Source organism: Nerophis lumbriciformis, linkage group LG38 (assembly GCF_033978685.3).
Source record: "Nerophis lumbriciformis linkage group LG38, RoL_Nlum_v2.1, whole genome shotgun sequence".
Classification (NCBI taxonomy): Eukaryota; Metazoa; Chordata; class Actinopteri; order Syngnathiformes; family Syngnathidae; genus Nerophis; species Nerophis lumbriciformis.
The window spans coordinates 16,920,958-16,935,786 of NC_084585.2; the positions used below are offsets into that span (position 1 = coordinate 16,920,958).

Consider the following 14,829-nt stretch of genomic DNA (forward strand, 5'->3'; position numbering starts at 1 on the left):
GCTAAAACTTTTGTTCACTTCCTGTTCTCAATTTATTCACAATATACTCCATAAGTAATCACAATAAAATAAGTAAATAAATAATAATTGGTGAAGTAAGTTACATTTCATATGTTGAGATAAGTAAGATTATTTTGTGAGTGAAAGAATGAAAGAATGGATGAGTTAAATAAATTCAGAATGTTTAGCATGGTTCTTCTTCTTTGTACTTTGTAAACACTTTAAGTTTGAAGAGTTTCTTGAAGTGGATCATATTAGTACATTAGTACATTCACTTCACAATTCTTAGGCAAAGTGCTTTACTTTACTTTACTTTACTTTACTGTATAAAAGTACAAGAAGATGAATAAAATCATAAATACATTACATACGTTACTTTAAAAAAAAAAAAGATGTTATTATGAAACAAAAAAACATTTGTTACCGTGGCGTACCAATAAATGTTAAAGGCAGCCACACTGGAGCACAGTTCAAAATTCCAAGGCAGAAGATAGTTGATGATCTCAATGGAGCAGGAAAGAAAAGCTGTCATGGATTAAGGGGGTATATGTAGGGAATCAGCAGGGGATCAAATACTTCTTTGCCCCCACTGTAATGTGGATGCTGTTGCCCGGGAAAAGAATCCAGGCCGAGCTGAGAAAGTAAGAACAAGTCGCCACACACTTCATGTTTGGTTGTACAATCATGCAGGCCATGAATCAACGTGTGCCCAAAAAATTACTCCGAGTGTGTTATTTTATTTTATCAAACCAGTCTTTTATATTACGTGACAGCTCAGATGGCGTGAGGAGCTTGGTTATGGAGTGATGAAATGAAAAGTTTTAAGCGTGAACATCTTTAACCTATTCTAAAATAATAATAATAATAAAGCTGCCAGACCTCAACAGCCAATTGCTGTTTGTCTAACATTAATAGCAGCCATAACATTCCAAATGCACAATATGCAAGTACTCTACTTCCCACTACCTCTTGTTATAAAAATGGAGTCTTGAAGCGAACTAAATATCATCACACTTCAACATCTCATCCAAAATAGAGGCACAGTTGGACTAAAGTGATGGTATGAATATTGCATGTTATGTTTTACATACATTTCAAGCCAAAACAAGTCTATCTTACCTGAGTCTGCCTTAAGCTTGCTGCTGGCTATTTTTTTTATTTTACTACTATATCTTATAATTTTTTGGGTAAAATGTCTCTTTGCATTTTTGTACTGACGGATTTATTGTTCCTTTTATACGTCTGTATGTCACTTTAAATGTGTATAATAAAATCCATTATGTGGCAGTATGGGTCATTTATCCATCACTATGTGGTAATCTGAAATTTCCTTGCTCAGTTCTGTTGTTGTCGGCACACCATGTTCACTCTCTCTCTCGTCCACAGTATGGAGTGCAGCTGGCGCAAGGCAGCAGCACACACCTGACGTAGATTAGAAGCAGCCTATTTAACCTGGCTGCTGACGGCCTGTGAGCGCCGGAACTTTGTCACTGCTTGCAAACCTGTTGATTTTGCCAGAGAACTCACTAGTTCATCGTGTACCATTCATCTAAGGTTTGCCTGTATTTTTCCTAGCCTTGTCTAGCGTTTTTAGTTTGTACTTTGTCCTTATATTAACTTCTTTCATGAAGTATGTTTTCCTAGCCTTGTCTAGCGTTTTTAGTTTGTACTTTGTCCTTATATTAACTTTTTTCATGAAGTATTTTTCCTAGCCTTGTCTAGCGCTTTTAGTTTTGTGTGCTATCTACCATCACCTTTGTTTTGCTACTTTGTGCTTCCTCCTAAATAAAAGGAAGAACAATTGTACACAACACGTCTCTGCATCCTTGGGATCCACTCCACCAAATCCTAACAGAAAAGTTCCGGCCATACTATGGAACCCGCAGAGACAGACGCCTGGAAAAGAGCATTGCAAGGCCAGGCTCAACGAATCAACCAGCAGGGGGACCAGCTAGACCACCTGAGCCGAGGTCTACAGGGACTGTCGGAGCGTCAAGACACCATGTTGGAGCGAGTCAATATGCTGCTAGCCACCGTCGTACCCACCTCGACCACCGTGCCAGACCAGGCATCCACCCAACCTACACAACCCGCCAGCACCAGCAACATGCGGCTATCCCGACCCGAACGTTTTTCCGGAGAAAAGGAAGATGTAAGACAATTCCTGACGCAGTGTGAACTACATTTTGAACTAAACGCTTCCGCTTTCACCTCTGAGCGGGCTAAGGTAGCGTTTGTCATCTCCCACCTGTCGGGCCGTGCTGGCACCTGGGCGACTGCAGAATGGAACCGTCAGACCGCCTCCAGCTCCACGTATGCAAACTTTTCCAAATCCTTGAGGCAGATCTTCCAACGACGACTCCCAGGTAGAGAGGCAGCTAGATCCCTTTTCCGGCTGCAACAGGGTTCACGACGGGTCGCAGATTACGCGATCGAGTTCCGCACCATGGCCGCCGACTGTGACTGGGGTCCCTCGGCGCTGTTGGACGCCTTCTACCTGGGTCTCGCGGACGAGATTCGTCACATGATGATCCCGCTGTCACTTCCGACGAATCTGGATGATCTCATCGAGCTGGCGGTGCAAATCGACTTCCGCCTATTGGAGGAGAGGAGGGATCGACGAGGGAGACAAGCCCCACCTAGCAGCCAATCAGCGCCTGCTAGGCCTGCCATCTGCAAGACGGAGCATCTCGTTCCCGAAGACACCTCTCCTTCGTGGCAGATAGATGAGCCGATGCAACTGGGAGGTCGCCGACTCACCACCGCCGAGAGGGAACGCCGCTTTCGCCTCAAACTCTGCCTATACTGTGGGGCCGCTGATCATCTCATCTCCCACTGCAAGGAACTACCGCGCCCCGCCGCACGGCCACGAGTGCGCCCTCACTCGCCAGAGGACACGTCCACCAGAGGTCGCCGTTCTCCTTCGTTGGCCGCAGGCAGAATGCAACTAAAAGGTACTCTTTCTTGGCCTAACCAACAAATAGACATTTGCGCTCTCATTGACTCAGGAGCAGATGATAACTTTTTGGATTTTGAGTTCATGAGACTCCATAAGATTCCTGTTGTAAAACTGTATGTGCCCAAGAGGGTGTATTCTCTTGATGGGCGCCTATTAGCCAGCATAACCCACCAGACCCTGCCAATCAACCTGCGCTTGTCTGGTAATCATTGTGAGAAAATAATTTTTTTTATTGTGCCATCACGGTCCGCGCCCGTCATTCTGGGGATCACCTGGTTACATAAGCATAACCCGCACATAGACTGGCCTCGTTCGGCCATTATTAATTGGAGTGTGACCTGCCACACACATTGTCTTCGTTCCGCAGCAGGATCTCACACACCGCCACCTACCGCCGTTATAGAGAACATAGACTTGACAAACGTGCCCACAAACTACCATGACTTAAGAGCGGTGTTTAGCAAGGATAGAGCACTCTCACTTCCCCCCCACCGACCCTACGATTGTGGTATCGATTTGCTAGCCGGAGCGGCTTTACCATCGACCCGTTTGTACAAGGTGTCTAACACCGAACTCAAAGCACTAGAAGAATACATAAACACATCAATAGCTGCGGGCCTCATTCGCCCTTCGACCGCACCGGTAGCCGCCGGATTTTTTTTTCGTCGAAAAGAAGGACAAGTCCCTACGGCCTTGTATAGACTACCGCGCTCTTAATCAGATTACTGTCAAGAATAAGTATCCTCTTCCACTCCTTGATTCTGCTTTTACTCCCTTACAGTCCGCAAAGTTTTTTACTAAACTCGATCTACGTAACGCGTACCATCTAGTTCGCATCCGAGAGGGGGATGAATGGAAGACCGCATTCAACACTCCTCTCGGACATTTTGAGTATCTTGTCATGCCTTTTGGACTTTCTAATGCACCTGGCGTTTTTCAGGGCTTCATTAACGATATTTTTCGGGACATGACAGGTCGGTTTCTCTTCGTTTACCTGGACGATATATTAATTTATTCATCGATATTTGACGAACATGTGCAGCAGGTTCGGTTGGTCCTTCAACGATTGCTCGAAAATAAACTGTTCGTCAAGGCGGAAAAATGTGAGTTTCACTCATCCTCCATTCCCTTCTTAGGATTTATCATTGAGGAGGGTAGACTCAGACCAGACCTCGCTAAGGTCAAATCAGTAGTAGACTGGCCCACTCCGGTGTCCAAGAAGCACCTTCAGAGATTCTTGGGCTTCTCTAATTTTTATCGGCGATTTATTCGCAATTTTAGTCGCGTCGCTGAGCCACTTACAAGGCTAACCTCTACTAAAGTTCCGTTTGAATGGACACCCGAAGCCAATTCCGCGTTCTTGAGGCTGAAAAGATTGTTTACTTCGGCTCCTGTGCTTTGTTACCCTGACCGTTCTCTCCAATTTTTTGTTGAGGTGGACGCTTCTGATTCAGGTGTAGGGGCCGTACTCTCCCAGCAATCTACCACCGACCAGAAGTTGCACCCCTGTGCTTTCTTCTCTCGTCGCCTATCCCCTGCTGAAAAAAATTATGACATTGGCAACAGGGAGCTTCTGGCGGTCATCTTGGCCCTTCAGGAGTGGAGACATTGGCTGGAAGGGGCGGAGCTACCATTCATCATCTTCACGGACCACAAGAACCTGTCCTACTTAAGGACCGCACAGAGACTGAACCCCCGCCAAGCCAGGTGGGCACTTTTTCTGACCCGTTTTAACTTTATCATCACTTTCCGACCTGGTTCTCAGAATGGGAAGCCCGATGCCCTTTCCCGTCTCTACTCTTCGTCTCTTGAGGATTCCTCATCTGAACCAATTGTTCCCCATACCCACATCATTGGGGGACTCCAGTGGGACATCGAGCGGCAAGTCTTGGAGGCCCTAAAGTCGGACACATCTCCTCAGGGCTGCCCACCAGGTCGGTTGTTTGTGGTTCCTCGGCTCCGTTCCAGCGTTCTGGATTGGGCACATGGGTCAAAGATCACTTGCCATCCAGGTATTCGTCGCACCAGTTTTGTCCTCTCCCAGCGTTTTTGGTGGCCATCCATTCTGGCAGATACGAAGGCGTTTGTGGCAGCATGTCGGTCCTGCTCCCGGAACAAGGCATCCCACCAGGCCCCAGCAGGACTGTTACACCCATTACCCATCCCCTCCCGCCCGTGGTCACACATAGCGGTGGACTTTGTCACAGGACTTCCCCCCTCTGAAGGAAATGACACTGTCTTGACCATTGTGGACCGGTTCTCGAAAATGGCCCACTTCGTGGCCCTCCCCAAGCTGCCTTCGGCTCTTGAAACAGCCCAACTATTAGTGCTCCACGCTTTCCGGCTGCACGGCATCCCCACTGATGTGGTATCCGACAGAGGGCCACAGTTTTCCTCGGCTGTCTGGAGGGCATTCTGCAAGTCTCTGGGGGCCTCCCCTAGCCTATCCTCCGGCTACCACCCACAGAGCAATGGACAGACCGAGCGGACCAACCAAGACCTGGAGGCGGCCATCCGGTGCACTTGTCATCAGCAACCCTCAACCTGGTCTGAGAATCTCCCATGGATAGAATACGCTCACAATTCCCTCATTAGCTCCGCCACCAACCTGTCTCCATTTCACGTCGCCTATGGTTTCCAACCCCCAGTTTTTCCTTCTACCCAACCCAATGCCGACGTACCATCCGTAACGGCACACCTGCGTCGGGCTCACCAGGCTTGGCGCAACACCAGGGCGGCGTTAAAAAGAACATCGGCCAGGAACCAACTCTTAGGCAACCGCCATCGCACACCAGCCCCACACTACCAGTTGGGACAGAAGGTCTGGTTGTCGTCCCGGGACCTACCATTGGCCACCGACTCTAGGAAACTGGCTCCCAGGTTCATTGGACCATTCCCCATTGTCAAGATCATCAACCGTGTTGCAGTCAAGCTCCGTCTCCCAAGATCTCTCAAATGCCATCCTGTCTTTCACGTGTCTCGCATCAAGCCTGTCGCATCCAGCCCGCTCAGTCCTCCTGAGGTACCGCCTCCTCCACCCAGGCTGGTTGAGGGTCACCCAGCGTTTACAGTAAACACCATCTTGGATGTGAGAAGAAGGGGCAGGGGATTCCAATACCTGGTAGACTGGGAGGGGTACGGCCCGGAGGAGCGGTCATGGATTTCAAGATCGCTTATTATTGACAAAGACTTGATCAAGGATTTTTACATTCGATTCCCAGACAAGCCAGGTAGGCCGCCAGGAGGCGTCCGTTGAAGGGGGGGTACTGTGGTAATCTGAAATTTCCTTGCTCAGTTCTGTTGTTGTCTGCACACCATGTTCACTCTCTCTCTCGTCCACAGTATGGAGTGCAGCTGGCGCAAGGCAGCAGCACACACCTGACGTAGATTAGAAGCAGCCTATTTAACCTGGCTGCTGACGGCCTGTGAGCGCCGGAACTTTGTCACTGCTTGCAAACCTGTTGATTTTGCCAGAGAACTCACTAGTTCATCGTGTACCATTCATCTAAGGTTTGCCTGTATTTTTCCTAGCCTTGTCTAGCGTTTTTAGTTTGTACTTTGTCCTTATATTAACTTCTTTCATGAAGTATGTTTTCCTAGCCTTGTCTAGCGTTTTTAGTTTGTACTTTGTCCTTATATTAACTTTTTTCATGAAGTATTTTTCCTAGCCTTGTCTAGCGCTTTTAGTTTTGTGTGCTATCTACCATCACCTTTGTTTTGCTACTTTGTGCTTCCTCCTAAATAAAAGGAAGAACAATTGTACACAACACGTCTCTGCATCCTTGGGATCCACTCCACCAAATCCTAACACACTATACATTATTATGATATTTCACAATTTGTCACCTGAGAACAAGGCGCATTAATGTCAGCATGTCTTAATGTGTGCCCGTAAGCACTCCTTAAAATTAAAAATTATATCTATTTCAAATGTTGGTGTTTTTCTTGGAAATAATTGAGAGTGTGACACATTTGCATATTTGGCCTTTGTGTGCCTGTATGCGCTCCCTACATTGCCTGAGCATTAAACATAAGAAGCCCTGTGCATTTCCCAAAACTATAGCATGTATGGGCTCCATGTTGCTGTATGCACTCCCTGCCATGTCTGAGCATTTCAAAACAAGCATACACAAACTAACTCAAACGTGTGTGTATTTTCTTAAGACAACTCAGAATGCAGTTCAGTTGTGTGTGTGGCCTCCACGTGCCTGTCTCATACTTGCCAACCTTCCCGAATTTTCCGGGAGACTCCCGAATTTCAGTGCCTCCCCCGAAAATCTCCCGGGACAACCATTCTCCCGAATTTCTCCCGATTCCCAGCCGGACTTAAGGCACGCCCCCTCCAGGTCCGTGTGGACCCGAGTGAGGACAGCCTGTCGTCACGTCCGCTTGGCCAATCAAAAAGTAACCACAGAACACTAGTGTTCTGTGGTTACTTTTTGGTTGGCCAACGGTTTCGTTGTATTGTGCACCCTGACTGCAAGTGTGGGAGTCTTTTTATTTTTTTTATTTTTTTAAAAACCTTTATTTATAACATTCAACATACATACGATCAAAAAAAAAGAAAAATAATCAAAACAAGTACAGAAACAGTACAAAAACAGTACAAAACAGCACCAGGGTGTTTGTAAACTCAATAAAGCAACTAAAGAAGAATGCAATATATATATATATATATATATATATATATATATATATATATATATATATATATATATATATATATATATATATCAGTGACGTGCGGTGAGGTTGATGGCTGGTGAGGCACTGACTTCATCACAGTCAGATTTACAAACATATGAACCCTAAAGAGTATCTTATTCACCATTTGATTGGCAGCAGTTAACGGGTTATGTTTAAAAGCTCATACCAGCATTCTTCCCTGCTTGGCACTCAGCATCAAGGGTTGGAATTGGGGGTTAAATCACCAAAAATGATTCCCAGGCGTGGCGCCGCTGCTGCCCACTGCTCCCCTCACCTCCCAGGGGGTGATCAAGGGGATGGGTCAAATGCAGAGGACAAACTTCATTACACCTAGTGTGTGTGTGACAATCATTGGTACTTTAACTTAACTTTAACTTTACACATACAAACTGTAGCACACAAAAAAGCACATTTAATAAAAAAAAAAACTTTATTATGGTCTTACCTTTACTTAGAAATTAAGTCCATGCACCGCAACTAAAGCCCTCAACCTCCGCAACGTGACATCACTTCCGCTCTTAGCACCTTCAAAATAAGAGCTCAAGGCATATACTGTATAACAGCGCATAACAGGAACTTAACATCACAAAGAGGAAAGCCCATGAAAATAGGTTACAAAAGTTATTTAATAAGAAGCCAAAAAGTGCAAAAACAATAATGTTCCTGTTGGAGGAGTTGTGAATTAGGTACATCTGCAGTGTATCTGCACAGCAGGCCAGCAGTTAGCCGAGTCATTGCGCAATCCATGTTGCGGCACTGAGTGACGTGCCTCAACTGGCTGCTGTTCACCGCACCGTCTCTTCTCAGTATTTGAACGGCAAATGTGAAAATTCTGCGATTTTGAATAAAAATAATCTAAAACTGGTGAAGTTAAATGGAAAATAACTTTATAGTATAATCACTGGATACATATAACAATTAAAAAAAAATTTGTCCCTGCAGTCATTCACAACTCCTCCAACACCAACATTATTGTTTTTGCACTTTTTGGCTTCTTATGAAATAATTTTTTTAAATAGATTCAATCTTGCACGTGGAAAGTTTAAGTGTGGGCTTTAGTTGATATAACAATTCTACGGCGGGGGTGCAGGAAGCGAGCCTCAGCCAGTGCGTCTTTTGCAGCCGTTTTATGATCGCTCAGCACAAGAAATACTTTACACACATACAGTTGTTGACAAAATACACTGTACATTATATACTTCAGCTAACTAAACTATGGAAATGTATAATATAGTTCATATAGCAATACAGTCTCACTGCACAGCAGGCCAGCAGTTAGCCGAGTCATTGCGCAATCCATGTTGCGGCACTGAGTGACGTGCCTCAACTGGCTGCTGATCACCGCACCGTCCGTCTCTTCTCAGTATTTGAACGGCAAATGTGAAAATTCAGCGATTTTGAATAAAAATAATCTAAAACTGGTGAAGTTAAATGGAAAATAACTTTATAATATAATCACTGGATACATATAACAATTTAATATTTTTTTTTCTTTTTTACATTTTTTTTCTTTCCATGATGGCAGGTGAGGCGGGGCCTCACCTGCCTCTAGTGACTGCACGTCACTGATATATGTATATATATATATATATATATATATATATATATATATATATATATATATATATATATATATATATATATATATAAAACAAAATGTAAAGCCATAGGCTCACACAAGTTCCGTAAATAATCCAAATTTGGAGCACAGCATCATCGTTTTCACAGCTTTTTGGTTGTAGAGGTAGTGTATTTTAATGTAGAGTTCTAAATCTTTTTTAAAAGCACAAAAACCAAGTCGGGTATTGAGAAACGTACATTTATGAATATAAAACTTAGCCAATAATATAATGAGGTTGCTAAGGTAAAATTCATTTTCAAATGTTTTTTATATAGTGTAAATCCAAATATCACATCTTTAAAACAAAGCACAAATTTGCCATGGACAAGTGTGGGAGTCGGTTCTGAAGTATGAAGTAAAGAGACGTAACTTCATCACCTCGCCTGGTTATTGACTCCAACCCAGAATATTACACTGCCCATACCTATGCTCCTTCAAAGGCTGTGCTACTGGCTGCAAAGCATTGCACTTTCAAATACAACAATGAGTAGAGAGGAGTGTTATGTGTGTACCGTATTTTCCGCACCATAAGGCGCCCTGGGTTAAAAGCCGCGCCTTCAATGAACGGCATATTTCAAAACTTTGTCCACCTATAAGCCGCCCAGTGTTGTAAGCCGCATCTAACTGCGCTAAAGGAATATCAAAAAAACAGTCAGATAGGTCAGTCAAACTTTAATAATATATTAAAAACCAGCGTTCTAACAACTATGTTCACTCCCAAAATGTACGCAAATGTGCAATCACAAACTTAGTAAAATTCAAAATAGTGCAGAGCAATAGCAACATAATGTTGCTCGAACGTTAATGTCACAACACACAAAATAAACATAACGCTCACTTTCTGAAGTTATTCTTCATTCATAAATCCCTCGAATTATTCTCCTTCGTTGTCCGAATTGAAAAGTTGGGCGAATGTGGGATCCAAAATGTCGTCTGGCGCTGTCTCCCTGCCTCCCTGTCTTGGTGAACGTCACGTGTGTTCGCCTTCTGTCATCCACTGTTCCCACGCAGTTAGCAGTCTAGCTTCGAATGCCCTGTTGACACCAATATCTAGCGGCTGGAGGTCTTTTGTCAATCCACCCGGAATGACGGCGAGTATTGAATTAAGCGCGTAAGCGTGTCTCTTAATGTGATGTTATGAGCTAGCAAATATAACAACTACACTACCCAGCATGCAACGATAGTGACGAGCATGCGCGGTAGCCCTGAGAAGCGTTGTATGCTGGCAGTTAGAATGTGGTTATGAGCACGCTGTGAGTAAACGTTGAGAACTCAGTTAACACGCCTCGTCTGCATTATTTATAATTAGACAGACAACACACTTAATAGGAGCCATTTTGGGGTCTTTACATAAACACACAAATGGAAATGAAACGTCACATATCCCAGCATGCACCGCGCGCTTCTTCTACGGGGAAAAAAGATGGCGGCTGTTTACCGAAGTTGCGAGACCGAAACTTTATGAAAATGAATCTTAATATTTATCCATATATTTAGCGCACCGGGTTATAAGGCGCACTGTCAGCTTTTGAGAAAATTTGTGGTTTTTAGGTGCGCCTTATAGTGCGGAAAATACGGTATATGTGTAAATAAATGAACACTGAAATTCAAGTCTTTATCTTATTTATATATATATATATATATATATATATATATATATATATATATATATATATATATATATATATATATAATAAAATGCATATATATATTTATATATAAATGATAAATGTACTTGTATAGCGCTTTTCTACCTTCAAGGTACTCAAAGCGCTTTGACACTACTTCCACATTTACCCATTCACACACTGATGGAGGGAGCTGCCATGCAAGGCGCTAACCAGCACCCATCAGGAGCAAGGGTGAAGTGTCTTGCTCAGGACACAACGGACATGACGAGGTTGGTACTAGGTGGGGATTGAACCAGGGACCCTCGGGTTGCGCACGGCCACTCTCCCACTGCGCCATGCCGTCCCTATATATATATATATATATATATATATATATATATATATATATATATATATATATATATATATATATATATATATATATATATATATATATATATATATATATATATATATATATATATAGCTAGACTTCACTGAAAGTCAAGTATTTATTTTATTTTATAAGAAATACTTGAATTATCAGTTAATTCTAGCTATAAATATAATCCTCCCCCCTTAACCCCCCCCCCCCCCCCCCCCCCCAATCTCCCGAATTTGGAGGTCTCAAAGTTGGCAAGTATGGCCTGTCTGGACTCCCAATAATGTCTGAACATTGAACATAAGATCGCAGTCATGGTCAAATTTCTGTGAATTTCTTCAAGACAACTCAGAATGTTGCGCAGACAGTGATGGAAAGTAACAAGCTACACGTAGCTAAGCAAACGAGTAGCTTTTCCTGTAGCTTAGCAACTTTTAGACCCGTGTAGCGAAGTAGCTTACGTCAAAGCTACAAGCTACAAAGACAGAAAATGGACTGCGAATCCCGGCCCCCAAAAAATATGGAGAAAATACAAAGACCTGGATGAATGAGAAGATCCATACTTACGGAGAAAATCCATGATGATTGGTTGGTGTTCGTATGATGAGTCACAATTGGCTAAGGTTAGGGCGAAACCTTACGAACTGGCCAATCAGAAGAAAGATAAGGTGGGTCTTCAAAACTACTAAGCAAAATCATAACAGTCCCGCACTCATGTCACATGACAAAGAGGGAGTCAGAGACAGAGGGACGTTCAAGCTGACGACTCAAAAAAAAAAAAAAAAAAAAACATACTTGAAAATGTCAGAGCAATTATAACAAGTTTTGTTTTATTTATTATTGAACTTGATGCAAGTTATTTTATTTATTATTGAACTTGATGTTATTTTATGTTATTGAGTTTGAATGTATACAACTTCATGTTACTTGATGTTCAATAAATTTGAAAATGTTAAGCTTGGCATTAGCGTTCTGTTGGGGCGATGAGGGCAGGTGGGGCTTGAAAACTCCCCCTTGTCCAAAGTGGGGGATGACAAAAAAAGTTTGAGAACCACTGCATTAAGGTGAGTTGAGTTCATGAAAAGTTTTACTGCACATAACTATCACTTAATGATTAATGGACCACAATTGGAAACAAGCCTTTTGGCTTTTTGTGCCATCCATTTGCCTTTTTAAAGCATTACATGGATTAAATTCTTTAAGATGTCAATAAACTTCTCAATCAATTACCAACTGTTCCCAACAACACGCAAGTCATTGTTTTTTTGACAAGATAGATAGATGCTGTTGTTTTACTGCAGGTAGAGAAAATTAATAACATTATAGGGGTGGGCCAAAGAAAAGGCAAACTAAATAAATACATACAGTGGGGTGCGGGGACCACTAGAGGTAGTTGTAGGGTGTCCCCAGCTAAATGACAGATAGTTAATTGTAATGGACCCTTGTTGGTTCCATTTGTACACTCTCAGTGACATGAACATTGATATTGTACATGTGGGCCCATAGATATAAATGGCGGAAAATGTAGTTTTAATGTAGCAAGCTACTTTTGCTGTGTAGCTTGCTACAATTCTCCGCGGATAGCTTCCCCTGTGGCTTAGCTACATTTAATCAAGAGTAACTTGTAGCTTAGCTTACTACATGTTCCAAGTAGCTTGCCCATCACTGTGCGCGGAAAAGTGCACAGTATGGCCTCCACATGTCTGCATGCGCTCCCTACAATGTCTGCACATTGATGATAAGCTCACAGGCCTGGTCAAACTTCTATGCGTTTCCTTGAGAGTGTGGCTCAGTAGTGTGTGTGACCTCTATGTTTGTGTGTGTGAGTGTGTGCTTGTGTGCGCACCCTACAATGTCTACACAAGCATGAGATCTGGAAGTGGGTCAAAGGACTCATCCTGGTACCAACAGCAGTCAAGGTACCAGGGTAGACATGTCCGCGCGGCCCTCTCGAGTAGATGTCCCAATAAATGTTCATCCTTTAACTATGTAATGTGATGTCCAATAAAGACTTATAAACACTGACACTAAAGACGTATTTATTTTGTAAAAGGCATTTTTTGTTTAGTTGGCCGCATAAGCAGAGATGATCCTCACATCGTCGACAGGCCGATCTTGACCGCTGGTTTCCACCAACCCAATCCGGTTCAGCACTCCCATGCCCTGATGCACTCTTCCGAAGATGGTATGTTTTCCATCCAACCACTGAGTGGGTTTGAGAGAGAGGAAAAACTGACTTCCATTGGAATCCGGTCCCGCGTTAGCCATTGCTAAGATACCAGCACCTAAAAATGATTCCATTGTTAAATTGTAAGTACAGGGTTTTATTGGACAGACCTCTGCTAGGCATCAAGTCATCTTTTCATATTGTTTTGGTTATTTGAGCTCAATTTACCTGTGAATTTGAGCTCTTGGTGCAGTTCATCTTCAAACTGCTTGCCATATATGGATGCACCACCCCGACCTGGAAGATAAGACAAATAAAAAGTGTGCATGAAGGTGTAATTACTAATGATAATTGAAAATCATATATCAATTAGAAGATGATGAACCAACCTGTTCCTGTGGGGTCACCGCCCTGCACCATAAAGTTCTGTATTATCCTATGGAACTTGGTATTATTATAGTAGCCTCTTCGAGCCAGCTCTGCGAAATTCTTGCAGGTTTTGGGTGCATGTTTCCAGTAAAGCTCCAACACAATTGTCCCCATCCTGCAGTGAAAAGTGGACATGCACGTTTAAAGTCTGTGAAAACGGATTCATTGTTTTTTTTAAGTGGGAGTTAATCCACTTTGTGACTATAGTAATTAACAGAGATCACCAAAAACTGTAAGCAGGCTGGCAAGTTGGCATAAAGGGTTTAAATAAATGCATACGTCGTTCCTAAGCCTGCAAGTTGGCATAAAGGGTTTAAATAAATGCATACGTCGTTCCTAAGCCTGCAAGTTGGCATAAAGGGTTTAAATGAATGCATACGTTGTTTCTAAGCCTGCAAGTTGGCATAAAGGGTTTAAATAAATACATACGTTGTTTCTAGTGTAACAGTGGGAGGCTGCCATGTATCCGGAGGAATTCCTGACATTATGTACAAAAAAACACCAACCGATTCATCAACAATCAAAACAGTTTCAGTATCAAGTTGATACAAAATCGTTGCACGCTCATTCAAACCGTTCTCGGTGTGTTTCCGCTTTGTGTAACTGACGTCACTTCCTCCGTTTGTTGACGAGAATAATTAGTTTCTGCCGTCCCCTGCTGGACACTATGCTGTGGTTGAGCAAGAAACGTTTTAATAAATCAAAATGTTTTATGAATTGCTTGTTTATTAGAATTAACCCTTATGTGATCTTGGGGATTTGTTTGTTTGTGCTTTTTTCTTAACCATTAACTTTAGTTGTGCTACTCCGATTAGAATTATGTTTCGTAAAAGGGTTTCCATGAACAATTTTAGTTAAAAATAAGAAATTACGTAAAGCAAACAATATTAGTCTAACTTTAATTGTTTAAACTTTTTTATATTTATATTATGAACTCTTCCAATGCTTACGTGT

General features: G+C 42.8%; 1 protein-coding gene across 1 annotated transcript; it reads right to left on the reverse strand.

Moving 5' to 3' along the window:
• Window positions 1-12,329: 12,329 nt before the first annotated feature.
• On the reverse strand, window positions 12,330-14,496 carry ppil1 (peptidylprolyl isomerase (cyclophilin)-like 1). Its single transcript, XM_061932369.2, has 4 exons — window positions 14,305-14,496; window positions 13,836-13,990; window positions 13,675-13,743; window positions 12,330-13,564 (listed from the first exon to the last, which is right to left on the reverse strand). The coding sequence occupies exons 1-4, from the start codon at window positions 14,358-14,360 to the stop codon at window positions 13,344-13,346; spliced, it is 501 nt and encodes a 166-aa protein (XP_061788353.1). The 5' UTR covers window positions 14,361-14,496; the 3' UTR covers window positions 12,330-13,343.
• Window positions 14,497-14,829: the final 333 nt, after the last annotated feature.